General features: G+C 39.1%; 1 protein-coding gene across 1 annotated transcript in view; it reads left to right on the top strand.

Annotated features, from left to right (window-relative positions):
* Window positions 1-213: 213 nt before the first annotated feature.
* Window positions 214-27,269, top strand: part of LOC104274686 (protein HIRA) — a gene marked incomplete at its 5' end in the record, with an annotated part of 27,792 nt that continues 736 nt past the window's right edge. The window contains 23 exons of the mRNA XM_009870385.1: window positions 214-276; window positions 1,023-1,133; window positions 1,909-1,999; window positions 2,505-2,599; window positions 3,410-3,505; window positions 4,761-4,921; window positions 5,801-5,968; window positions 6,494-6,607; window positions 8,311-8,381; window positions 11,361-11,466; window positions 12,770-12,994; window positions 13,806-13,891; window positions 14,319-14,513; window positions 15,882-16,052; window positions 17,579-17,783; window positions 18,566-18,670; window positions 19,419-19,567; window positions 19,830-19,991; window positions 20,748-20,806; window positions 21,854-21,959; window positions 23,735-23,857; window positions 25,066-25,229; window positions 27,205-27,269. The exon at window positions 27,205-27,269 is cut by the window's right edge and continues 39 nt beyond it. Coding sequence (XP_009868687.1) covers window positions 214-276; window positions 1,023-1,133; window positions 1,909-1,999; window positions 2,505-2,599; window positions 3,410-3,505; window positions 4,761-4,921; window positions 5,801-5,968; window positions 6,494-6,607; window positions 8,311-8,381; window positions 11,361-11,466; window positions 12,770-12,994; window positions 13,806-13,891; window positions 14,319-14,513; window positions 15,882-16,052; window positions 17,579-17,783; window positions 18,566-18,670; window positions 19,419-19,567; window positions 19,830-19,991; window positions 20,748-20,806; window positions 21,854-21,959; window positions 23,735-23,857; window positions 25,066-25,229; window positions 27,205-27,269 — 2,891 coding nt within the window. The remainder of the gene's footprint in view (window positions 277-1,022; window positions 1,134-1,908; window positions 2,000-2,504; window positions 2,600-3,409; window positions 3,506-4,760; window positions 4,922-5,800; window positions 5,969-6,493; window positions 6,608-8,310; window positions 8,382-11,360; window positions 11,467-12,769; window positions 12,995-13,805; window positions 13,892-14,318; window positions 14,514-15,881; window positions 16,053-17,578; window positions 17,784-18,565; window positions 18,671-19,418; window positions 19,568-19,829; window positions 19,992-20,747; window positions 20,807-21,853; window positions 21,960-23,734; window positions 23,858-25,065; window positions 25,230-27,204) is intronic.

Here is a 27,269-nt window from a genome sequence, read left to right as displayed (position 1 = left end):
TTCTGGCTCGGTAACTTCCGTGTACGCTCTTAACAGGCTGTCGTTTCTGTCGTCAAGTTCCTTTCAGCTCTTGGGGTCAGCTGTAATTCTTACAACTATAGCTTTTAGGAGAAAGTTATTCTCCGACCAGAAGAGCTGCGATTCTGTCGGTGTCACTGCATTCTCTTGACCGTAAAACAATTCAATATGCTGCTCCTTGTTCCCTGTTTCCAGGAAAGCCGATATTTTCAGTGGACATTCACCCCGACGGGACCAAGTTTGCAACAGGAGGACAAGGTATGTCTGCGTCCCGACAGAAGGCAGGATTTTGGGCTGTGATAATAATCTTGTGCCTTCCCAACACGTTAATCCGTTTGACCTTTTGACACATAACTTACATCTCTAAGAAACATATAATTTTATAAGTCGTTAAAATATATTGAGAAGTGCTGTTGCTACTGCAGAAGGCAGGGTTGCGTTTTCTGACGTGCTCATCCTCTTGGACATCGTTGAGATAGAAGCTGCAATAATTGAGTTGTGACCGTACTGGCCAAATTTCTTTTGTATTTCAAGAGGAACTGAATGTAAAGTTGGGCTTTTTGACCTGCTAAATAGTAGAGCTATTGGAACAAAAAAACCCCCAAATAACATAAGCAGGATAGCTCAAGAAATATATGTAAAAATATTATTTGGATCACAATAGTGAACAATTTTATGTTCGCTACAGTAATTGCAATTTAGGAGTTGAATGTATCTTTTCTCTTTTAAAATACAATTTTATTCTAAGTAATTCATCACGGCGTTGATATCAGTTATGTACAGTGTGATTCTTGAGCAAGGCTGTATAGCTCTATTTTTAATAGCTTCAAGAAAAATAAACCACTTCTGGCTGTATAATTGTATCGGAACGATATCTGTATTGAAATGTTTCCAAAGTTCCCACTAGAGTAATGCCTAAATTTTAGCATCTGTTCTGGATGGAGATGAAGTTGAAAAGCATTGCTGCATGTATTTAAGAAGAGCGGGGGTTTGTTCTCTTATAGGTCAGGATTCTGGGAAAGTTGTGATCTGGAATATGGCTCCTGTCCTGAAAGAGGAAGATGAAAAGAATGAAAATATTCCCAAGATGCTCTGTCAGATGGACAATCACTTAGGTAACAAAGATTTCTTTTCTGTCTGACTGTTGGTAATTCGCCAAAGCTCAAGCTTTGCATGTTTGTACTTACAAAATCATACCCTGTCCCATGTTGAAGAATCAGTAACATACAGTAGAATGGTCTCATACTTTGACTATATACTTTTATAGATATTCAGCAGAAAATGTTGTTAAAATGAGGGAAAATGCATGGAGAAATATAGATACCTTTGGAAACCTCCTCCCTGGGAGCTTTTTCCAGCTATGGCCACAAAGTAATTGATCATGCGCGTTCTGAGCAACTGGGGAGCTCTGAAAGAAAGGGCAAGAGAAGAAATATGTATAAAGAAAACATCATATGAAACATATTGTTTATAGTTCTGAATTTTGGACTTAGTACGTATTACATTGGAAAAAAGTGTAGTTACTTGAAGAAGTTGTCCCTTTTCTTCAAGATAAATCTTTTCCTTCTTTGCCCTCTTAATCCCACCTCATTCACCACAAGCAGTTTCCTTTGTTAGATGAATATTAATCTTCCTTCTCTTGAGCTACTTCTGGTGAAGTTTTTTAAATAAGGACTAACGTTTTTAAAGGAAGAAGTTCCTCAACTGTTGCTGAAAGATAAGTACCGACTCATTTATCTAAAGCAAACAGAGTAACTGCTTTGAGTGGGAAAAGCATGTTTAAATCCTGAATGTCTCCTGTCAAGTTTTGCTTATTTATAAACCCTATCCCCAGTCCAGAACGACTTATTCTTGTAGTTCTTCTTAGAAACTTTCTTTTCTGCGTTTCAGCTTGTGTGAACTGTGTGCGATGGTCAAACAATGGAGTTTACTTGGCTTCGGGGGGAGATGACAAGTTGATCATGGTGTGGAAACGAGCTGCGTAAGCATGTTTCTCCCTTCTTGGTTTTATATTTTATTTCAAGTAAGTTGCTCTGTCACCTCTTTTAGTGTTTTTTCCCCTGTGCTGGCCTTTCATAAGCTCACTGCTGCGCTTGGTGTGAGGAGCTGAAGCGTGTGTCGCTGCATCGCTGCACTGGAGGTCTGGTCCCTTTTGTCCCTGGGCTTGAGTCTACCCACGCAGTCTCTCTCCTCTCAAGGAGCTGAGGCATTTTCTTCTGTCCTTGACGAAAGCTTCCTGATGAGATTTGAAAAGTTATCTTAAATGTTGTCATTTTTTGCTATGTGTAGAAACCATACATTTTATTGAAGCTATTTTTTTAATGACTGGAATTATGTTCTCTAAAAAAAATAAATCTTTTTTTGCTTCAGTTTTCATCACAGGAATAACTGGCTGTAAAATAGCCGTGTATTGTACAGCTGTTTTTCTTTAGAAAGTTTGAAGAGCTCGAGGTGGTTGTGTTAATAACTGTTGCTATTTTAATTAGGTACATTGGACCTAGCACTGTGTTTGGTTCTAGTAGCAAACTTACTAATGTTGAGCAGTGGAGGTGTGTATCGATTCTCAGAAGCCATTCAGGGGGTAAGTTAAAAGATGCTGAATGAACATAGTTTGCATGTATTTGGGAAAAGAATTAGTTTTTAGTATTATTTGTTCTTGCCCCAAACATATGTATTTGATGGCAAGCCAGTAATTACAATGAAAATTGAAAATAAAATATCACTTGTATTTTCATACAAGTAACTTCCAGTAATGTAGTAGAAAGCTTCCAGCAACTACGTAATAGAAAAATTAGCAACTAAGAAACTTATATTTTGCTGTTTACTAGCTAAAATATGAATGAAGCTAAACTGTATTTTTGTTTAAATAGATGTTTACACTTGCAATGAATAATCTCCTAGTAAGCTAAAGATGAAGTTTTTGTAAACCAAAGAATATTAATGTTTAGTTAGAAGGTCTAGCTGTAGAGCAATGCAAAATATGATTAAACTAGATAATTTCAGATTAATTTTCCACCTGCTGACATGAGCTACGATTAAAATAAAGATTGAAATCACTCTGATCACTCCACTTGTGTTGGAATAAAGCAAGTGCATAGCTTTTTCATTCAAAACAAGACAAAGTACTTTATACAGGCATTAGTACTTCCTATAATCACTAAACATTTTATTCTCTGCCTTGCTTTTTCTTTTTGTTCTCCATAGAACACTATAAATTGGAAAGCCTCACTCCCAATGAGTGTTGCTATGTTCTTTCTTAGCTTCCACTCTAGTGAGATGATAATCACTTCTCACTCATAAAAATATTGCTGCATAAGAGTTTATTTAAAAAAAAAATTAAATTTGTTGTACCATAAACATCTTAAATGGAAATTTATATTTTTTTTAACAGATGTCATGGATGTAGCATGGTCTCCACATGATGCCTGGCTGGCATCCTGTAGTGTGGATAACACTGTTGTCATCTGGAACGCTGTCAAATTTCCAGGTGAGAATTTTTACGTTTCAGGTGTGCATGTATGTAATCTTTGTGACAAATTCTTCCCTCCATGGGTGTATTTTGCTTGACTGTGAAAATCTCTGTGTGGGAGTGGGTTGTCTGTCTTTTGAGATGTCGTGCTCTTCATCTGCTGAATCAGTCCTTCCAAGTTTGGATGGCAGCGAGCAGTGGGTTCCGCTCTGCTGTAGACAACAGCGATGGTCAGGTTGTGCTGTTGGTTTTACATGCAGGTCATTATTACGTGTATTTTCTTTTTCACCTTCTCTGCAAAATCCCAGATAGATAGAACTTCAGCTTGATATTACATCTATATAGGCATATATTTTTTTTCCTGTTCCCTTTGTACCTACAGGACTTTCCATTAATTTTCTTTGTGGGGGAGCATTATCTTATTTACCCCATTTTAAGTGCTGCTGCTTAATAAGCAGTGTGACTTTACGTGAAAGGGGGAGGAAGGAAGGACTAGGGGAGCCTCACAGTAGCAGAAGCTCTCAACTCTCATTCAGTGGCCGTTTTCCTTCTTCCATTCTGTGAATTGCCAGCACTGCAGCAGTCCCGAGGCCGCTGTTCCTCGGGCCCAGCCGATGCGCTGACCTGCTGGGGTCTGTGGCAGTTAGGGAGCACGTCTCTTCATTCGGCTGCTTCTCACCACGTAACTCCATGCAGGGTAAAACTCCCATTGTGTGGTGCCTAGCCACTGTCAGTTGTTTTAGGGTTGCTTCCAGTCCTGTTGTCAGAGTTTCTGGGCTTTCAAGCTAGCTGGGTAGCCTCTGCAGTACTGTCAGCCTCTTCTCGTGCAGCCTGATAAGCAAGGGATGGCCTGAACGCAGGCTGCCAGGCTCGTGTGTCTGTTCAGTCACAACTTTGACTTAGTTCACGTTTGATGCACAAAGCTGAATGTGTTGTGATAATCTTTGGGTGCTGAGGAAGTGCTGAACATTTTACTGAAGTTCCAGTTCAACTGCTGCTTTCCATAGCTCGAATGTACTGTTCTGAAGGACCTGGGCTCTGCTGGAGTTCCTGCTCTGATTTTGCACCCTTTATTCTGGCCAGGATTCTCTTTACCCGTTTTTAATATCAGTCTTAGCTTAAGTACAGGTTCTACTTTGGTTGATATGCTGTTGTTTGTATATTAAAGGAAATTGTACTTAATGCTGTTTCAAAAAGATCTTGTACATCTCAGCAGTCTGTCCTAAAGGAGGTATCCGTAGCTATTCTCTATTCTCAATTTTTGCATGCACAGAAATTCTTGCCACTTTGAAGGGGCATTCTGGCTTGGTGAAAGGGCTGACCTGGGATCCTGTTGGAAAATATATTGCCTCTCAAGCTGATGATCGGAGTTTAAAGGTGTGGCGGACCATGGACTGGCAGCTGGAAACCAGCATCACAAAACCCTTTGATGAGGTACTTCAGAACGTGTGACTGTTCAAAGTGAATTCCTATGGGATGAACAAAAACTGTGAGAATAACTCTGATTCGGCACAAACATTAGTTAATTGAGCATTGCTAAACGAATGAAACCGTCAGGTGACAGGTCCAAAGGGGGTAAGAAAGAACTGCTTTCTCACACAGCATGTGGTTAAATTGAGACTCTCGTTGCCATTGGATGTTGGGAGTGCCAAGGTTTACACAGGTTATGTAAACAATTAAGTAAATTCCTGGAAATGGTGAGGTTATTCCAAGGAAGTATTGCACATGAATTACATTGTTCTGACATTCTTCCCTGTGCATCTTCTATTGGCCACTATCAGAAATTAGATGAGTCCTTAGGAGGGGTCTTTGATCTGGCATCCTAGCACTGTTATATGGTGACTTGGATCAAGAGATGAGATTTCTGGGGACAGAAGCTGGTGTTCAGTGAGCGGAGGGGGTTTGCAGTGATCTTCTGGTATTGTGGTTAGTGCAGTTACTCTTTGTAATAGACTGTGAATGCCTAAATTCATGTGAGCTGGTGCTGCAAGCTGGAGTCTCATTATTAGCAGCTGGTATGCAGCAGCCCTGTCACTGACTAGGACTGTGACAAATACCAAGTGTACAGTACACAGAAAGATTCTATGGGTTGTTTTTTCTTCCCATTTGTTAGGACTCGATAAGTTGCACTGCATCACCTGTATAAACATGGCTGAAGTGCTGAGAACTTTGTAATATTATTCTTTTATATGCACAAAAACCTTATTTTGTAGTCGTATTCCCTACATCTAAAATTTAAGTAGTTTGTGTTTAAAAGCCTTTGTTTGCCAAACACTTTTAAAGCTCTGTTACATTCTGGTGGTTTTTTGTCAGTGTGGAGGGACGACTCATGTATTGCGTCTTAGCTGGTCACCCGATGGTCACTATCTCGTTTCTGCTCATGCCATGAATAATTCCGGACCTACTGCTCAGATCATTGAGAGGGATGGATGGAAAACCAACATGGATTTTGTAGGGCATCGGAAGGCAGTTACAGTAGTGGTGAGTGAGTGATAGTAATTTATCTCTGAAGTAAAACTTGTAATATCTGCTTTTTGATTATTTTATGCATGAATGGGACAAGAGGTGAAGGCAGGTGTCAAGACTAGTAAAGCAAATGCATGATGGTGATTAAAAAAATGTCAGGTTTACCTGTTGGAAGTGATCAGCTTGCTCTTATGATAAGAGAACTGGACGAAGATGAACAAGGTAAGAAGCAGGAGAGTACAGGAACATGTTGGGAATGCCAGACACTAGCTTTTAGCTGTTCAGTGACTTGATTCATGTGACTTAGTTTTCTAGTGTGTTCCCGATCACTGGTAAAATTAATATTGTCATTCCTGTTAAGGCATTCAGAAAGTCCATTAAGTAAACGTATATGGCGTTGTCAGTGCTCTTACAGAGTCTGATTAGGGACTTCATTCTTATGAAATATTTCTTTTCCACTCAAGTGGAAAACTTGCTTTTAAAGCAGATCTATTAAAATGCAATTACTGTAATAAAATCTGGGACGTTTTATTTGTTCAGAAATTTAATCCAAAAATCTTCAAGAAGAAACAAAAGAATGGGAGCTCCACCAAGTCAAGTTGTCCCTACTGCTGTTGTGCTGTTGGTAGTAAGGATCGATCTCTTTCTGTCTGGGTAAGAGGTTTTTTGCTGCCTTTGTACTGATGTGGTCATTTGGACAACTTGAGGGTTTAGCGCAAAGGTCATGTATACAGCATTAGATCTTATATTTAAATTCACATTTAGGTTTTTTACCTCTCTGTTGCTGGAGGATTAGCTGGGAGAGAGGAGGGTGGAAGTGGGATTCATTTCTCTAAAGCCAAGAGCAGCTGGAAGCCAGTGGCAGAGTATGTTGCCCTGGTAAGAGGAAGGAAATAGTGTGTTACCACTGCTAATAGTGTAATTGAGCCCTATTTTCTCCCCGTGTCTTCTACGCATTCTCCATGTGAGTCTCTTAAAAGCAAAAGACTGTTTCTCCATGTTTAGTCTGTCTATCTGTTAATGATTCAGTCTAGCTTTGTTAGTCTTGCTCTAACGGGCAGGACGAGAATATAGCAGGCACAGGATAACTGTTTCTGAGCATACCTATGGCTCATCTTTCTGCTTGGTTCTGGCTTTGGTGTCTAGCTTCTGACTTTGCTTCCTTTGGAAAGGAACCTGAAAGTGAACTAGCTTCTAAAGTATGCTTTCAAGTTTTCAATATCTAGTTTGGGTTTTACTTTAAAATCTACACTCTAATTGTTATTCTGGCTAGGAGAAGAGTAGCTGTTCTCACATTTATAAATGCAAGATGGATTGTTTGGCAACTACACAGGACAGGGAATAAATTTAACTGATTCATAAAGCTTTACGATGAGAACATGTGCCAGGACACACCAATTGCTAACTGCAATCTACTGTTTATAGATTCCAGTGTAATATTTATCCATCAATCGCTCAATGCATAACACTAAATCTGTTTCTGGCAATGCTGCCAGTGCATACCCATATCAAAGTATCACTTTCCATATATTTTACTTTCTATTTATATTATGATTTCGTTTAAGGTGCCTGTTGAGGTTATACTGGGTATTATAGAGATGCAGTTACAGACACTCTTTGCCCTGAATAGTTTAATAAATATGTATATAACAGACCTATGGAAACATCTAAGAAAAACTACTGAAGATGCCTGCTGCACTACATCTGTGAACCTATGAGCATGGAACATCCTAGGCCACATTAACTTCTACTTAACTTCAGTTGTACTATATACTATAGATGTAAAGTCCATTGGTTTAACATCAAAAAGCTTAGAATGTCTGATTTACAACAGGTCACTGGGAATTTTCATGTTCAGATTTTTATTACTTAAGCGGGTTTATAAGTGTAGAGGAATCTTCTTTAAGAATAATTGTGAGTTAAATTCCCTTGACTCTTGGTAGGCTTCACTTACTTGGACAAGCAGTCTGAGGACACGGAAACCTAATCTGTTTTCTGTCTTCTCGTGCTGGCAGTTTGCAACATCCTTATCTCAGTCAAGCTTAGAATAGAAGGTGTCTTTAGCATCTGCGGAATTACTTTTTGAGTGGTAGAGAGGGCTCTGTGACTGTGATGTTAAGGCAAAATTGGTTCGGAAATTCCGTGTGTGTTTCGGAAGGGAGGGAGAGGGTTGAGTGGCATCTGTGTCAGGGGTGGAGTGGGTAGCTACGTGCCTCAGATACACCACCTGCCGCACAGCTATCTCCTGGCCAGGTCGGATTTGGTGAATGTTGTTAGACTCTGGGAGAGTATTAATGTGGTCGTAACAGTGGTAGCATACAACTTCTAAATCTGAGTGTTGTTTCTTCTGTTTCAAGCTCACGTGTCTGAAACGACCTTTAGTTGTGATACATGAGCTGTTTGACAAGTCTATCATGGACATCTCCTGGTAAGTTGGTTTCTGCTGTTTGCTACAAAAGCCAGGGTTGCTGTCAGCTTTAGGTATACATGTTAACTGGAAATGTCTTAAAACAATGCAGATTATAACTATTGGAACACAAGTAATTGGTTCCTGAAGGTTTTGGTTCTGCTGCAACGTCTTTGGCAGTAACATTAGTAACTAGCAAGTGGTCACTAGAGATAGTTTAACATTAAAACTGAATAAAAACTAAAGTATTTAGAACATGATACATTAAAATATATGTGGAATGAGTTCATATGTGTTATGATTCTCTGAGATTTTTTTGACAAGAGTATATATTTTATAATTATTTTTGTAGGTACGCTCATTTATTTGCACACATGTACTACTCGCTCATTTGAATTGCCTGACAGGTTTTCATGTGTTAAAAAAAAAGAAGTAAATGCAACAGCTTTTGGTTTTATTAAAAATGTAGTTATACCATGTTGTTGCGGCACCATGGGAAGAGTGTAAATTGCTCTGTGTTGAGGAGTCACAGGGGCTGATCAGGTAACAAGTCTCAGAGAAGGGATAATGAACCTATTGCACCACACCCCGTCCGTCGGCCACGGGACACAGTAGAAGAGCAAGCGCTGAGCTTTCCCAGGAGACCACAGGACATGTCTAGGGAGATACTCTCCCAGCAGCCTACTCTCCCAAATCCTGTTCTCCTCTTTCTACAGTTAGTAGTGCTCATTCTTCTCCTGCTTTCTTCTGAAATCCTGGTCATAAAAATGCAGGAGTTAATAGTTCTTTACTCACTGCAAGAGTTGAATAATAAGGGAGAAATAACAGCAAGGACACTCAATAAACAGTACAAAAATTACTTGGCACCTATGCATCAGGTGATTTACAGAGTTAAGGGTTTTGTACAAGGAAAGACGAACCATTTTTTTGTGATAGGGACACAGATGATTACCTGGGGTGTCTTAATTCTAGCACTTCCCAACTTTTGAAATTTTACCTTAATAGCTCTAACAATCGTGGTAGCTTAATGCTGAAAATGTTAAAGCTTGCAATTGTATCCCTTCCTGTTTTCTGTGTGCCATGTGGATTTTGCCATGAAGATCAGTAAAGCACAATAAAAAGTTTTCAAAGCCAAAACATTTTTCTTTCATTAGTAGGTTAAAGCTAGAAAGGCAGTAAGTATGAGAAGTGCAGCTATTGTTGTAGTACAATAGCTTTGAATAGTTTTGTTTTCCTGTAGTGTTTTTTATTTTTCATGGCATAAAGTCATTGGGAGTAATAGCTGGTTAACATTTTGCAGTTTCTGAGGAAGTGGTCTTGTGGGTTATTTGAGAGACAAAGGATCATTAGGAAGCTTGTTGTTTTATATCCTGTTTACAAATTGAAACGTATGTCTAAAATGTCAATAATATGGAATGTTCTCAGAAACATGCTCCACTCTGAAAATAGACTGAATAAGTTCAGAGAAATCTGATACTATTACATTGTTAGAGCTGTCTGGTTTCTATTTTAGAATTTTAGAATTGAATCCATCATCATAATATCTGAACGTGATTATGTTTTCTTGGAACAATTGCTTGGATCCAGAAGTCAATAGTAGCTCAGCAATTTAGACTGCTAAGCAAGCAGAAAACTGAACAAGATTTTATCATTTCCTAACTTGTTGTGATGTTGGCTAACCTAGTTACACGGTATGGAGACTAACTTCTCTGAATGTCATGCTATTGGGATACCAGCCAGCACAAAAGAAAGACATTTTCAAACACCTCTAGCCATGATGCATGTAATACATTTTTAAGACTTGCTGAATTAAGTTGGATAACACTTCAGAGTTCTTCCTGCTTCTCTTTTCTCTTCTGTTCTCAGTAGTAAGTCATCTGTAAACCGCTGCGTCGCTGTCCCTGTGAGCTCTCTGAATGCAAGTTTCTGAGTTAGCAATCAAAACTCATCAAATATTATTTTTTTCAAATGTATAGTAATAGGTTTTAAAAGGAAAGTTATCACTCCATTAACTCTTAAATGTGTAGTTTATCCTCTCATTCTTCTACCAAGAAAACTTTCTGAGACCTCCAAAAGAAGTCTCAAAAGTGCATCCCCACATAGAACACGTGCAGTTTGCTTCAGAAAACATAATGAGCAGTAACAAAACCAAACGTGTTCTTGCCTAGTACAGAGATTTTTGGACTGCTCGGGTACACATCTCGCTTTCTTTTTTATTGCTGTCACTTTAGCTAATGATGGTGGAGAAGAGGCATTTACCTGATACAGAGCTCCTCTCTTAAGAGTCTCATACTTTCTCCTTCCTGCCTTACTTACTGGGACTGTCAGGTCTTTGTATGAACAGACTCTGTGTTACTTGTTTCCCGTGCATGAAGGAGCATCTTCCATGGGCCCCAGAGAGCAATTCATACGGCCTTAAAAGAAGTGTATCAATTGCTTATCGGCTAAATCACCCAGTTCCCTTTGCACACATACTTTGTACGTCTTTTGAAGCAAATACATTTATAATTTTCTCTCATTGTTTTACCCCTACTGAAAGGTTTTCAGGGTGCTGATCATGCCATGGGGAAGGAGCATCTTCCATGGGCCCCAGAGAGCAATTCATACGGCCTTAAAAGAAGTGTATCAATTGCTTATCGGCTAAATCACCCAGTTCCCTTTGCACACATACTTTGTACGTCTTTTGAAGCAAATACATTTATAATTTTCTCTCATTGTTCATTGTTTTACCCCTACAGAAAGGTTTTCAGGGTGCTGATCGTGCCATGGGTAGGTGTATTGTTCTAATGTCCCCTTCCTGTGTGCAGTCTCCAAAGGAATATCAGCTCGTGGGCTCCTGTTTTACATTGCCCTGTCTCCTTGCTGTTCCACGTCTTTGGTTCCATCAGTAGTTGCCGTGATAATAAATCTTATGCTAAGATTTTTATTGAGCTATGTATTATATTGCTTCTTTGCATCAATGAAAAATTCAAAACTAAGATGGACCTTTATTTCCTTCAGGACCCTTAATGGACTCGGTATCTTGGTGTGTTCCATGGATGGATCAGTGGCATTTTTGGACTTTTCCCAAGATGAACTTGGAGATCCACTCAGTGAGGAAGAAAAGGTATAGTAAGCACTGAGAATCAGTGATCATATTAAAGGGATGTATTGATTCAATTAAAATATTAGACTGCTTATACAAGTATATAGTGGCCAACTTCCATATTACAGAAAAATATGTTCTTGTCTACAAATTGTGAAAAGAAAATAGTCATCAACAAGTGAATTTGTGATATTAGTTTTTGTTCTGGAAATAAAGTCTATTTGGAAAACGCCCACATGCTTACACATCATTATGAAGATGTCATTTGGCCGAGGAAACAGGGAGTGAGATCTTCACAACACTTTAAGAAAATTACTCTTTGACTTGCATATATGCAGGTCTGTTTAAACTGAGTGCTGTTGGCTGTTTTTCATCTCATTGCTATTAGCAACTAAACCTTTGGATTCCAATTATTTTACGTATTGATTTAGTGTTAGTTGAAAACATAAATAAAGAAAAAATTTGTAGTGTAAAAGTGATTTGTCTTGGTTTAGGCCTGGCTGGCAACAATTGAGGTGAGGGGGAGGAAATATAACAAAAGGGTCAAGATAAGGACAGGGAGGATCACTCACCAATTATGGTCACGGGCAAAAGAGACTCAACTTGAGGGGGAAAAAAATCCCACACCACTTTAATTTGTTACCAATCAAATCAAAGTAGGGTAATGAGAAATAGAACCACATCTTAAAAGCACGCCTTCTCCCCAGCTCTCACATCTTCCCAGGCTCAGCTCTGCTCTCTGTTTCTTTACTTCCTACCTCTCCATGGCACAGGGCTCAGGGCACGGGGGTTGTGGTCAGTTCATCACGTGTTGTCTCTGCTGCTCCTTCCTCCTTGGGAGGGAGCTTCCTGCACTTCTTAACCTCCATGGGCTGCGAGGGCTTCAGCCTGCTGGCTCACCATGGGCTGCAGGGGACATCTGCTCCAGCACCCCTCCCTGCCTCCTTCATCACTGACCTAGATGTCCACATAAGTTTTTCTCTCACGTCCTGCTCCTGCTTCACTGCAAGTTTTTCCCCTCTTATCCGCGTTATTGCAGAGGTGCTACTGCTGTCTCTGTCTGGCTTGGCCTTGGCCAGGGCTAGGTTCGACTTGGAGCCAGGGAAGCTTCTAGTGGCTCTTCACAGGAACTGCTGCTACAGCCTCTCCTCGTTACTAAAACCCTGATACCAAAACCCCACCGCAGAAACCCCATTCAGGTGTATAGATGACACAGAGGGCATTTACGTTTTATGCATTCCATTAAATTTGTGCAGTTCCGTTACATTCGAATTAGCAAGGTCATGCTATTTCTTTTTGTGTGATCCATTTTTAACGCTCACAGAGCAACATTCATCAGTCCACCTATGGAAAAAGCCTCGCTATAATGACTGAAGCTCAGTTGTCTACCACCATTATTGAGAATCCAGAGATGCTCAAGTATCAGCAGAGACAGCAGCAGCAGGTGGAGCAAAAGAACGCGTCAGTTCGGGAAGCAGCCGGGACTGGGACAGCAGCTCCCAAAGTGGCAAGCATGGTTAATGGGGAGAGCTTGGAGGACATTAGGAAGGTAAGTCTTCTTGAATAGTCCCTTGATAATGTCAAGCACGAAGCCGATAAATATAAAAGCGTTTCTGACGAAGCCAATTTCTGCTTCCTTACTTGAGTTGAATGGCAGCTTTCAACCCATGAGTGGTCCAGTTGACGTTGCTGGGACTTGTTGAAAAGCTAAGATGCTTTTAAGACTCTGTGGGAAAGGGCTTGAGGATATTTCTGTGATGGGTGCTAAATTCTCAGTGTGCAGAAAGGAAATCAAAAGCAGCTAATAACAGTCAGACTGTAGAACTGTGCTTCAGTTTCTCAATGAAGGAGGTTGAAAGCGTGGTTTAGTTCTCTGCTAAACACAGAACACAACTTTTAATGGAAGATTCAGTGTGCACAGATGAGAATGTTTCAGACTTGACTCTCTGATGTGGAGAGCGGGTTACGTTCTCCACAAATGCCTTTTGTACAGATGGATAGATCCAGAATTGGAAATGTATGTGTTTGTGGTACAGCCCGAGAGCAGTCATCGGAATCAGAATTCTCTTGTTCTTTGTCCTTTATGAACTTCTACTTAAAACACCTACTACTGATCAAAAAAGAGTTGTGGTTTGAAAATATACTTGTATTATTAAAATGTAAATTGATTTTATTTATGCAACAATAGCATCATTCAAAAACAATATGGCAAAAATATCTTTAATAGATTTTTTTTTTTTAACTGAGGAGCATCTTTCATCTAATACACCTATTCTTGTCAGTTGGGAGGAAAAAAAAAAGAGAGAAAAAACCACATTTCCTATGTATTAGATATGACAATGAAATATATTTCCCAACAGAATCTCTTAAAAAAACAAGTTGAAACGCGAACAGCAGATGGTCGGAGAAGGATCACGCCTCTCTGCATAGCTCAGCTGGACACTGGGTATGTTTGGAAGTCATCTTTTAAATCCTTCTTTACTTTTTTATCTTTTTTTTTTTTCCCTGATGGAAACTCGCAGTTCTGACTTTCTTTGATCTTATGGCATCCTAAAGCACTTGCTGGAAGTGCCTTGTATATACTTACGGCACACAGTTTCAGCCTCTGTTCTCCTAGCTGTAAGATCTCACTTCTAAGACATAAGGTAGTTCTCACTATCCACCGTGACGAGTGAACTATTTTCTAATGTATTACAGGTTCTTATCTACATTAATACTGGAAAGTTAGGTCTTGCTGGTTTATTTAGATTGTATATGAGTATTCACATGGGGAAAAGGGAAGAATGGAATGCATTGTTTAGTTAAAATTATTCTTTTTCAATTATTCAAAAGTGTTTTCAAGAAATGTATTTTTTGTTTGTCCTTTTGCTTAGGGATTTTTCTACAGCATTTTTCAATAGCATCCCAATATCTGGATCTCTCTCTGGCTCAATGATGTCTTCTCAAAGTAACCAGCAGCTCATGTCATTAGATTCTAACGCAGCAAATTCCCTTAATACTTCAAAGCCTTCTGTAGAGCCAACAGCAGCCAGTATAAAACCAACAGATGATGCAGCCAATAAAGATGGGTCAGTATTTGCAGTTTTGTTTTCACTTATATGACTCTGTTTAGTTTTTCATTCTTGTTTACATTTCTGTAATCAAACAATTACTAAAATTGTTTCCTTACCACAAAACTTCAAGAATCAAACGTTCCTGAAAACATCAAGATTTTATTAGTATTTGGTTACTTTAAATAGTGATAAATGAGTAGTGAGTAAATCCATATGCGTAGTTCTGGAAATGAACTTCAATGCAATAATTGCTAATGCTCTAAAAAATCAACTTGCTTGTAGAATACTGGGGTTGCTATTAGTAAATAATAGAGAGTTTTCCAGCAGTGGAAGTACTGAAGCCTGTTTTCCATCGAGTTCTGTCCTGTGTGCTGTAGATCTCTCTTCAGACATGGTCATACTTCTTGCCTATATAACAACCCTGTCAGAGCATGGTGACAATGCACACGTGCTGATTGGCCAGCGTGTCTTTCAAATTGATTATGGAGCAATTAAATTTTGCTTGCTTTTTCCTCAGTGGTAGTACTGACTCAGTTTCTGCTCCTGAATGTGTTTTTATAGCATTTGTAAAAACACGATGTCGTAGGAACCTCTGCTGCTCTGTAACATTTAGTTGAAATTTGCCACAGATTAAAAAGTGAGTGGGTAGACTATGAGAAATGATTGTCTCCTTTTTCTTTGGAAATTGGACTTCTAACTGCTTTTTTCTATGAACATCAGTTATCTTAGAGCCATTCTTTCTTTCAATTCATTCTCTGAGTGAACTGAAAAATCTCTAAACAGCTTTTCAAATAATAGATCCCTGGGAATGCTTTAGTACGGGGAAAACACATTCCTTTGCCTTAGCGTTATGCTTGGAAAGGCCTAATAATTAGTTTTGATTACTCAACAACAAAATCAAAACCTGGCATGAATTGTTTCAGCCCGAATTGTTTGGTTGATAAACAGTGGAATATAATTTTGTAATGGAAGGTATTTGGCAACCTGCACAAGGGCTAAAATAGAGAACCCCAGTCATAATTTAAAATAGTGATCCTTTCCCTTTGGGTGCTTAAGTCCCAGCTGAAAGTGTCATTTTGTTCCTAAATTCAAACTACTTAACAAATTGATTAAGGTCTCTTAATCTAGATAATATCTTTGTGGCTACATAAAACTCTCAGCTCTGGGATGTATCATAAGCAAGCTTTGAGAGTAAGCAAAGCTTGCAAGATACTAATGCATGAAAGGAGAAAAAGCGTATCATAATTCATGTATGTACGCGAGTGAAAGGTTTTCAATATGATTTCCAGCCAGCATAATAAACACCAGCTAGTTTTTGTGAGCAATTCAAGTTACCAATATTAAATTTCTTCCAATTCTTGTTTTCCTGTCTCTCTGTGACAGTGTAAATGCTACCTCTGCCTCAGCTGCTCCTCCTGCATCATCTTCCTCTGTGTTGACAACTCCATCCAAGATTGAACCTATGAAAGCATTTGATTCTAGATTTACAGAACGATCCAAAGCCACCTCAGGGACTGCTGTGGTAACAAATACAAATCAGGCTGTTGTGGACAGGTAAGACAGCCTGGGGGAATAATAATTAAAAAAAAAGTAATGTAGAGGGTTAAAATGCTGGTTCTCTGTGGGGGTGTCATGGTGCTGGCACTCTAGAAATTGCCTTGGGTCTCTTCCACAATTGGAAAGAAGGGGACAGCTGCAAATGGGTAAATTCTTTACTGGCACTGTTTCTTTGTGGATTTGTTTCTGGCATTAGGGATCAAGCAGACTCTTCAAAATATTCTGAGTTAAAGCTATTGTTACAAGGGGCTTTGGGTGTGCGTGTGCCTCCGTGTGTGGCTGCATGCGTCTGTGCTCCTTAGAAGACAAAAGTAGCCTGCCCGCATCTCTGTGCAGGAGAGAGACGTACTTCAAGATAAATTAATGTCTAAATTAAATGTGCATGTCTGCAGACAGCCTATCATCATTATAGCTGCAGTTGTATTTCAGTTTTATGCCTTGAAGGCCTGCAGAGAAGACACTTTGATTTTAAGGGTTTTTGGCTCTGGACCCACATGATTTTTAAAAAAAAGAAAGCCTTTGTTTTTATGACACGGTGTGTTAGGGCATAAGTATTCCTGTTCCGCCAAAACAAATGACAGAAAAAATAGTCTGGAGAAAGAAGTATGTAGTTCCCTGACTTACTGTCAGTAAATGTGATTTTACTAAATACCTCAATATTTATATGTCAACAGCTTGACCATATGATGCAGAAGAAAGATATATTAGATTACTCTCATAATCGTTTCTAATGTGTCAGTAAAGAATGAATTAAAGTGTATTGCTTGCTCTAATTCAGATGCCAAAGAAAAAAGGTTTGGATTATGCAGGATATATTCTAAGAAGTTGAGTGGTTATGGAATAAGTGGCAAAACGCTGCTGTGAGTTAATAACCAATTATTGGAGCACATGGGAGGAGTATGATTAAAGGACCTATTTTGGGGGTATAATAGTTAACAGAAGAGTTCACAGGGATTTGTACTTTGTTGTCTTTGGTTACGTTGTATTCCTGAAATGGAAAATGGAGCAGTGAGTTCATCTGTATTGGTTATGGATATGCACCTTACGGTAGTCAGAACTGAATGGTGTGATTTTAGGGGATGGACAGCAGAACGACAAAGGAAGTCCTGCGTGCGTGAGCAGGAAGTGTGATGCCCGTTGGAGGGCAAAAGAGCAACTACTCTTGCATCTTACAGAGTGCTGAATAATTCGTATTGACCTGGAGAAAGAGATCTGATTGTAATTGGAACTGAACGCTAAAATAATTTATGGCTTTATCCAATTCTAACTGCTAGTTTGACTTTTTTTTTTTTTTTAGAGGAGAAAATATGTCTGATCAGCATACGTATACTGCAGAATGTGCTTTTGCAGAGGATTTGCCATACCTCTGCAGCTTCTCTTGCCTTTGTGCATTTCGAAATACATTCAAACAAGGCTAAGAGTGTGTCTGCTTACCTACAAGAATGCACTGCGTAGGACATGTGGCAACTTTTGGAATCAGCTTATATAAAATGTGAATTTTTTATGTTTTTTTGCTTGCTCAGACTGAAGGATCAGAACTTAATTAAAGACAGTAAGCCCAAGGATATTCTGGAGAGCAGCAGTGACAGTGAAGAGAAGATTCCAGCTGCTAAACCACTCAGTGCACCCAAACGAAAACTGGAACTTGAGGGAGAAACAGTAGAAAAGAAGAAAAAAGGAAGGCCTCGAAAAGACTCCAGACTTGTGCCAGTAACTTTAACTGTTCAGGTGAAATACATAAGATTCATTGTGGCTTTCAATGTTTAATAAAGTCAGTCCCATGCTGACTTGATCCATCAAATCATGGCAACATAAGCAGTATCAGTCCCTCAGAATTTTTAGCCATTCCTTTTCCCTGCCTTTAAACTTATTCTTTTTAAAACCTAAGGTTACAGAAGACAGGTGCATGTGGTGTGCCAGATTTGTCCATCCTGTCTGTAACTATGCAGCTACTTACTAAGCAGTATGAGGATGCTGAGGAGTGATAGCCTGCCAAGTGTCTATAGAGTCAAATGAAACACCAGCAGGTTTTGATGTGCTTTGGTGCAGAGTGGTCCAAGTACAAGAGAGGGAGTTGGATATGATGACTTAAATGGTTATGAATTTCTGAGAAGCCGTGGTGTAGTGAGTTACGTTAGAGTTTCCATCACTTGAGGGCATATAGATCCCTCTGGTTTTGGTATTCAGAGCGTAGCTTTTGCACGCAGTATACCGGAATTTTTCATTAGTTAGTTGCAGCTGAAAAGGGTGCTAGGGAGGTATTAAAAAAGAAAAAAAAAAAAAACAACCACATCTTGTTTGTTCTGAGTTTTTAATTCTTAGAAGCTATATTTAAAAGTTTGTACCTTTATAGCTAATTGGGAAAATACTAATATTTGCAATTGGCATTATTTGGAATTTTAAAAAATATTTCTCTTTCAAATCGATATATATTATAGTGTATCTTTGACTTTAACTATTTTTTAACAGAAAAAATTAACAACTTGTGCAATCTACTTTTTTCCCCTCAGTCTCCAGCTACACTGGCCTCTGAGAAGGATGCTGCTTGCATCTCTGCACCAGCATTAGCACTTAAACTGCCAACCCCAATCCCACAGAAATTGTTTACTTTGCAAGTAAGTGGACTATAAGGGAATGAAAGATTAATACTTAAAAAAAAAATAATCCTGCTTTTAAAAATATTCTTAGATTTAACATTCGAATATTTGATCAAGCAAGAAAAATTGTATACTTCAGCTTTTAAGAATGTTTCTGTGAGAAAAGTTAATGGCAACTCAGTTAAGAATAGGACACCTCTGAACTGGCTAAACTTCAAAGAGGAATACCTCTGGTTCGTCAACCCCTCCTCCTGGTTAACCAAAGCGTGTAGAGTCTCTGTCAGGAGTAACTGCTGCATTGTTGTTACAGTTGTGTTGGTACTACACTGCTGAAAAGAGAAAAAGACAAGTTATTTTGAGACATCTCTGGAGGTGCTCTACATCTGAAGAGACTGGCAAAGTATTTATGAAACAAGTTTTCTGCGTGTTCAGCCTGTGCTGGTCTGGTTCTAATTGCAGGACTGTAGGGAGACTGGGCACATCTAGACTTGATCTGGTGCCCTTAATTAGGAAGCGCAGACTAGCGCAACCTTTCTTTATTCTTATGCTCCAAATACAAAGAAGTTATTTGTGTTGTAGCCAAGACTTGATTTTCAGAGGTCTGCTTCTTTTGCAGTACCACAGCGTATTTGGAAGCCACTTCAGAGAATGCCGTACTTAAACCTGTTCTTAAAGACAGCACTGGTTTTGGATCTAATAGTAGCTACTGCTTTTTTTGAGTAGCTGTTTTCCTCTTCTAAAATATATTTTATTTTCTGTATTTCAGATAAGTTCAGATCCATCAATGTACCTTGAAGTGGAGAATGAAATGACCACAGTGGGAGGTTCAAAGCTGAGCAGGTTAAAGTGTAATCGAGAAGGGAAGGAGTGGGAGACAGTCCTCACCAGTCGAATTCTCACTGCAGCAGGAAGCTGGTAAGAGAGTATATTTTGGAGAAGGAGGGTCCTGAAGGCCAGAAAACATTTTGGGAGATACAAAAATACACTTTAATTACACCTAAACCCACATATTTACAAATAAGTAAAGACTTTAAAGGTATTTTTATTGAGTTATTTGGAAAAGCTGATGAACTGGATCACTTCTCTTAGGGATTTTTGTGATTCTTTGGGCTTGGCTCAAGATGTCGTATTTATCTTCCATGTTCCTTTTTGATTTTTTTATTTGTTTTGTTTTTAGCGAGATTGTAAGTGTAGCCTGTGAGAAACGAACATTGTCGGTATTTTCAGCTTGTGGTCGTCGCCTTCTTCCTCCTATAGTATTGAATACACCCATTTCCACCCTGCATTGCACAGGTTCTTACATCATGGCTCTCACCACTGCTGCTACGCTCTCTGTTTGGTGAGTACCGTTAGGCTGCAGCAGCTGCCCGGGCTGGTTTTTATAGGTTCCTGGTCAGCTGTGTCAGTACCTTGCTCTTGAAACTTAGGCTTCAAGCACACCCAGTTTGAACACAAGTCTGGTTTTGGATATAATATGAAGAGTTTAACTGGGCAGGACTTGTGAATCCTGTTTCTGCTCTAGTCTAGGACAGTCCATCATACTGAATTTGATTTGAGAAGGAAGATAAAGGATTAGCTAAAAGTTACTAGTTTAAACAGCCTCCCTAGGATAGATCTGTGCGTATGGAATGGATTGCGGGGAGGATAAGAAGAAATAGGGGTACTTTGATCGTACTTAGCCAATGAAGTATGTGAGTTTTAGAGTCAGAAGTACTCTAGCCTTCTTCAAGATACCAAGATAAGAACTTCATTACTTGTTTACAGTTGTTGAATTTAATCTAATGTCTCATGCAAGTCAGAGCTCCTGAAGGAGTTATTTGGATCCTTAGTGTTTGCTTAACTGTAATGAAGTTTCCTGATAATAAGCTGTAAAAGTTGTTCTCTGCTGTTGACTTCTGTCTTTCTGTAAGGGGTGTGAGTTTGCTTCGACAAAATTATTTTGGCAATGAAGAAAATGTCAAAAAACCCACAACTCCAAACAACTAAACGCCAAAAAAACCTGCACTTTGTCGTGAATGTTGAGGAAGTGAATTTGTTAAATGATTTTGGAGCTTTTGGTTGTTTGTAAACTGCAGACTTGTCCTTTGTCTTCTAGGGATGTTCACAAGCAGACAGCCATTGTTAGAGATGAGTCTCTGCAAACAATATTTTCAGGTAATAAAAAGGGTCATTTACCAACCTGTGAGCCCGCTCATGCAATTTAATGCTGTATATTAATATGCTGAAATTTCATGAAACCTGAAAAGCCTAAAAACAGTTTTCCTTTGTTACTGTGTAGTTAAAGAGAAGTCACTGGCAATGTTGAAATACTGTAGAAACAACTGAGACGAGACTATCAGTGGCTAGCAGACTTCTACAAGATTCTGTAGCTTATATTCTGGCTCTCTTGTGAATGTGAAAATTCAGTGTTGTGAAGATCACAGAATAAATATTTATTGTAAATCTGCTGTTACAGCAATTTCTTTGTCTGGACTTTGCATGTTTAGCATCTTAGTGATGAACAACTGATTACCTTCTGATTCATTATTTCAAAATCTTCCATTTCTATTGTTGTCAATATCTGACACAAAACAAATTATTAAAAAAAGTAGTGTCCCAGAGCATATCAGCTTCTAATTTAGCTTTAATCCATGCAGTACTAATCAAAACTACCTAGAGAGGTAGTTGCACTGGTAATTTGCAAATGCCCTTGTTAGAAGTTACATGCACAAACCCTGGGAAATGAGAGCTATCCCGCCTTTACAGTATGTTCTTGGAGAGCACACTGTTGTAACTACGCTGGGCTGGGAAATGAGAGCTATCCCGCCTTTACAGTGTGTTGTTGGAGAGCACACTGTTGTAACTACGCTGGAGTTTAGATTTGTAACTTAATGGCAGAAAGAAAGAAAGGTTTCTTGGGTTACAGAAAACATGGCAGAATTGAAGATTGCCCCTGGATACGGAGAATGTTTCCAGATAAGCCCATGTTCTGTATGAATGGCAGCATCAAGATTGATAATGCATTTTACAAAATATTTTAGTGCTACTGCACTGAACCTGGTGTTTACCCTCATCCTTCCTATCAGGACTTGAGAATAACATTGACTGAACTTTCTCCTGTTGGTTGCTATGCTGGATAATTAACGGTGGATTCAATTTTTTACCATTACGAATGTCACGCAAGACACCAAAAGAAATACTTTGGTCTGATTTGACTTGTAGGAAGTGATGCAACTGTCTCTCAGATCTTGTTGACTCAGCATGGTATCCCTGTAATGAGCATGTCTGATGGAAAGGCATACTGTTTTAATCCTTCCCTTTCTTCATGGTAAGTTGCATAATATTTCTGCTTTTACGACTTTGTTGAACTGACGTGTTTTCTGATTTACTGTTTCGCTCTGTATTTTGAAGGTTAGTCTGGGTAGGTTCACACGCCAGGTTTAGTGTTCATTTGGTTCACTCTTTTATGTCTAGGCTTTCCTCTTCACAGTCTTATGATTTGTTATGTTTAAAATAAATCTACAAAATTAAAAAGTTAAACTACTCTTTCCTGCACAGTGCATATTCTTTTATTCGTTAACATATACTTAAACATACTTCTGCTGTTGTCCATCAGTTGAATGTCATGCACTTGGCAGTGATTAAAGATAATCTAGCTGTATAACTCATATTTTTAATATGCAACTATTTTTTTATGTAAAAGAATGCAATTCTGTAAAAATTGTCAAACAATTTTCAGAGTTTTGTTAGGAGTTTACACATACTAAAATTATTTTGCCCAATTTCTAAAGAAAACAAAACTTAGGCACTCCAATCCTGAACATGTATGTGCCTGACTTCGTCAGTCCCCTTCATTCCTTAGTAATTTTTTGGATCTGATGACCAGTCAAGTTTGAAGAGAGGTCTTTGTCTTCAAGATGTAAAAGTTTAACGAAGATAGTAAGTCACGTAGGGGAGGAGGGGAGAAATCATTATAGCTCAGAGACTTCCCATGGAAAAGTCATTACTAATGCTCTAAACACAAGGACAGGCTGCGTAAGAGTCTGTGCCTTAGGGAATATCAGATAGGCTTTCCCCATGGATTCTCTTACTGCTATCAAGGCATAAATGCCCATAAAAATTTCCATGGTGAAGTTATTTACAGTGTGTTTCCAAAACAGATTCTTTGTTGTTTTTCTAAGAGGAGGAAACATGTTTAAGTCTCAATGTAATTGTTGTAGTTTACTGTAATGAGCATGCTTGATGAAAGGGCTTATTGTTACAATTCCTCATTAAAATAATTGTTATTAGTCAACTACTTGATGTGAGTCATTTGGAAAAGACAAGACACCTTATTTGTTCTTCAGATAAACTGAGAAATTAAGTATAAACTTTCCCAGTCAATAAAGAGCAAAGGACAGGCTCTCAGCCGTAGTTCTGAATTTGCTGTCACCTCTAGGTTGTACCACAGCTTTGGAAATATTTAAAAGATAAATCCTTTTAGGCAATAAAAGATATTTTAAATATTTGTGCCATCTTGCCTCCGAGCTGTGTGGAGGTCTAAAGTTAGCCTTGGTTTGAGCCACTGATTCCCTTGGCATCCCAAACCAGTGCAAACGATATCCTCGATTAGGTGTGGAAGTGCCAGCTGTAACTGCCACCTCCTCCCGTAAGGAGCAGTAACTGTGATGTAAATGTGTGGGGAAGATTGTCAGCTCTGTCATCTGGGGAGGCTCGTCTGGTGGGAAGGGAGGACCTGGCCTGAGGAAAACCAAGGTCTAATGAGAAAGTCATTACCTGTCTTCACTCCAGCCTTTGTGTGGGCCACGGCTTCTTGTTACACATCAAATGACAACTAGAAAGTTATTTCCTTCAAAACTGCTGCTAAATTGGATTATACGATTAATGCTGTGAACCTTGGGGATGGGAGGGACGTTTCTGTGACGGTGCAAGCAGAATTTGGATGTGGAGTGGGAACAGTTGGGGTCCATGAAATTCCTGAGCCCCTCGGTGATACGTTTCTGTTGTCTGTGAAAGCGCGAGTAGAAATTTGAGTGCTGGATCTCCTGATAACCACTGCCTGCTCTCCTCAAACTTAGTTTTTGTTTGTTTGCTTTTTTCCAGGAATCTTGTTTCTGACAAACAGGACTCTCTAGCACAATGTGCAGACTTCAGGAATAGTTTGCCATCCCAAGAAGCCATGCTGTGTTCTGGGCCCTTAGCTGTGATACAGGGACGAACATCAAAGTACGCACTTATTTGCTTCATTCGATCAGTCTGTTTGTCTTTTCTTTTTTTTAATCTATTATTTATTCATGTGCCTGAATCAGTGAGTTAAATCTCTTAAGATGGTAATGGCTCTGAAATTATCTGTAGCTCACACAGTGTTTTGGTGGGGCTGGTTTTTGTTCTTTTTTTTTTTAACCTTTGCACATTTATAGTCGGTGTCTTAATGATATTTTGAGATTGCCTGGGGGCAGGAAGGCATGCTCTAAACTTCCATCTTAAAGCTCCACTTTATTGGGTGGGTAAAATATTTGATGATTCTGCTTTGATTACCTGAACTGAATTTCTTACGTTTTACATTTTGATATTTAGTTTACCAGCTTTCTGGTGTAGGCCTACAAATTTTGAGTAGTTAAGTTGTCCTCAAGGAACCCGTTTAATGAAGTGTTAGAGAAAGTGGAGTTATTAGTCATCTAATGTATATTTTTTACATCTGAAAATATCACCAGGGAACTGTGTGAGCCAGAGCAGACTCCTGTAGGCAATTTAATAGCCCATCCTCACCTGGATTTGAATTAGATTTCCCAGGCAGATTTCTGTGCTATTTCTGTCCTTCATATCTGAGTTTGGTTTTTTTTGTGAGAGAAACCGCATAGAGTTGTGTGGGTTTATTGCTGTCCTTTTAGGGGGAGAGGGGAATTAACTGGAAAAAAATACTTGAAATCCAAATTAACAACACTTTCTTTGAGAAAGAAAGTATCACACTGAGGAATCAGTGCTTATTTTCAAAAAAGAAGTAATTGGTTACTTTTTTCAAATTAGTCTTCTTGCCACACTGCATTTAATTGCAAGAAATCCTTTAAATGCTTTAGGCTAACTTTATATCTTGTATTTATTTGATGATTTTTCACCTGTGAGGGAGTCAATCCTATAAACATTTAGGAGCACTTGGTCACTGATAAGCATGTGTGTTTAAAGAGAAGGCAGAATAAAGGAAGAGAAAAAGAACAGGAGGCAGAGAATGCTCTGTGGACCTTGCAAATAGTCCAGTGCAGGGAGGAGGAAGGCAGTTTGCTACGAGGTGCTGCCTTTGTCGTTAAAAGCTTGAACTCTGGAAGCACTCGGTGCCTCCGAAAGATAAGTGCAGAATAGCTTGTACTACAGCAGTATATATTCCTTAACCCAGTATCTGATTTTATGGCTGCTATGTTAATGTTTTGGTTTTGTAGTTCAGGACGGCAAGCTGCAAGATTGTTCTCCATGCCGCATTTAGTGCAACAGGAAACGACGCTTGCGTACCTGGAGAACCAGATCGCAGCAGCACTTACCTTACAATCCAGTCACGAGTATCGCCACTGGCTCCTTATCTATGCACGGTACCTGGTTAATGAAGGTGAGACCTGCCGGTGGCGTTACTGCTTTGCAGCTCTCTTTGCGGCTCTGATGGACTTTCAAGAGATGCTCAGTTCATATCATGTATATGTATGATTGCACTTAGTGTTCTCCTTCTAGCACTGGGCTTCTGGACTTGGTGTTTACTTAAAAGGAAAACAAACTGCTGAAGTGCACTCGCTTCCTGGAGTGCTCAGTACTCAGGAATCCTGTTTTGACACACGGACTGTCTTTGGGGAAACGCTGCCACCTGCGGACTTCAACAACAGGAATTGCATTGCGGAAAAAGCCAGTGGTCTGTCAGGGATATCTTCTGTGGTATCTGGCAGCAGCTACAGATGCTTGGGAGGACCCAGCAGGCCCTCGTAAAACGTGTAACATTTCTCAGCCAACTGACATTGCAGCCTCATGCCGAGAGTTGCTCAGTGTCTGACACTTCGTATCAGAGCACATAAAATGGCAGAGGATTGCCTTGTGTTACTTCCACTTTATACTTTTCCTTTTTTTTTTCACATTCTAAAATTTTAACAGCCTGTACTGGTGAGCTCCACAGGTTGGATTCTGTGAGGAAAGAAACCCACAAGAAAGGCTGCTTATGTCTCTTTTACATTTGAATAGGTTACATCTCTGTGCTATTACGTTAACTAAGGTTAACCAAATGACTTCATGCTTCTTGGATTCTAAAGATTCCTGTTGTACCTCTGCTTGTCTGCATTCCAAATTTAGGAGTTCCTGCTGTATTAATTCAGCCTTATTCCTCACCATGCATAATCAGAGGGAAGTGAAATGGTTCGTGTTAGGCCACCTAATTGGTGTTGGCAGAATTAAAATTGAGCCCGTTAATTCTTGCCTTTTGACCCCTCCTTTTTTTAACAAGAGAGTTTGATGAACTGCATATGATTCTCTGTCCTTCCCTAGTTGAAATGAAAATGTTCATCTTGACAAACTTTTAAAAATCTTCACTTTTTGAGAACCTCTCTGTAGTGTGTGCAGGGTTCCTCTTGCACGGCGCAAATGTCACGGCCTTGCATGTGTGTCTGCGCTGGATGTCACCGCAAACTCGGCTTTGTGCTGCCGTTTCTTTACGTTCCTAGATCTGCTACAGTTTGCACATCCTATTATTGACCCTGTGATGGTTCCAACATTTACTGAATTCTAATCCATTCTATTCTATCTTGATTGGCAAGTTACTCTTGAACGGATGGTTGTTACCTCCAAGGAAATTCCCCCTCTGGTTTTTTCAGTGAAGAAAACTAGCCTAGAAGCTGTGCATGGTTTTATTAAAGGTTTTCTTTTAGCTTTTGACTTCTTTTTTTCTTTTAAACTCTTGTGCCTGTTAGTCAGTTGCATTTTAATTTTGTTATAAGCTTTTTTGCTAAGGGTTTTTTGAGAGATCTGTTCTAGTTTAGTAATAATCTAATATTTCAGAAAGATGTTTGATTCTTTTTAAATTAATGACTTAATTTTTCCAAATTCACATATTGCCGTTAAATGCAACCTAACACCTTCTCCCCTTCATGAGTTTTTAATCTTGTGGTTTTCCAGCTCTTGTGATATCCCTTTTGGGTTAATTCTCTGGCTGTTGAAGTTTGTCAGTTTTACAGTGTTTTTTGGGTTTTTTAAAAGCTGGTGTATTTGTGAGTGATGGTGTGAGGTTGAGGTCAGGGCAGCTCTTAAAACAAACTGGAGTAACTACTTCAGTTTTTCACCCTATGGCAGATCATCTTTTAGTAGGGTTTTTGGTTTGAGAACTTAAAATCCTTTGGGAACTGTAAAATAGGTCCTTTACACGTCATCGTATCTTTCCAAAGATTTGCTGTTAGGAGAATAATCTACTTTTTCAGATATCCATGATTTTGGCTTTATTTTATTCCAGATACTTGTAACTCTTTTCTGAATGTTGTTGGTTATATTGTAGAGTGGTTGTATATAGTAAAATGCTTATGAATGTGATTTTATTTTCTGATAATATTCAGGGTTTGAATATCGTTTGCGAGAATTATGCAAGGATTTACTGGGTCCAGTCCATTACTCAGCAGGA

The sequence above is a fragment of the Apaloderma vittatum genome, unplaced genomic scaffold (genome assembly GCF_000703405.1).
Source record: "Apaloderma vittatum isolate BGI_N311 unplaced genomic scaffold, ASM70340v1 scaffold10645, whole genome shotgun sequence".
NCBI classification, from domain to species: domain Eukaryota; kingdom Metazoa; phylum Chordata; class Aves; order Trogoniformes; family Trogonidae; genus Apaloderma; species Apaloderma vittatum.
The sequence above is the reverse complement of the archived record's forward strand: the minus strand, read 5'-3'. Positions and strand labels throughout refer to the sequence as shown.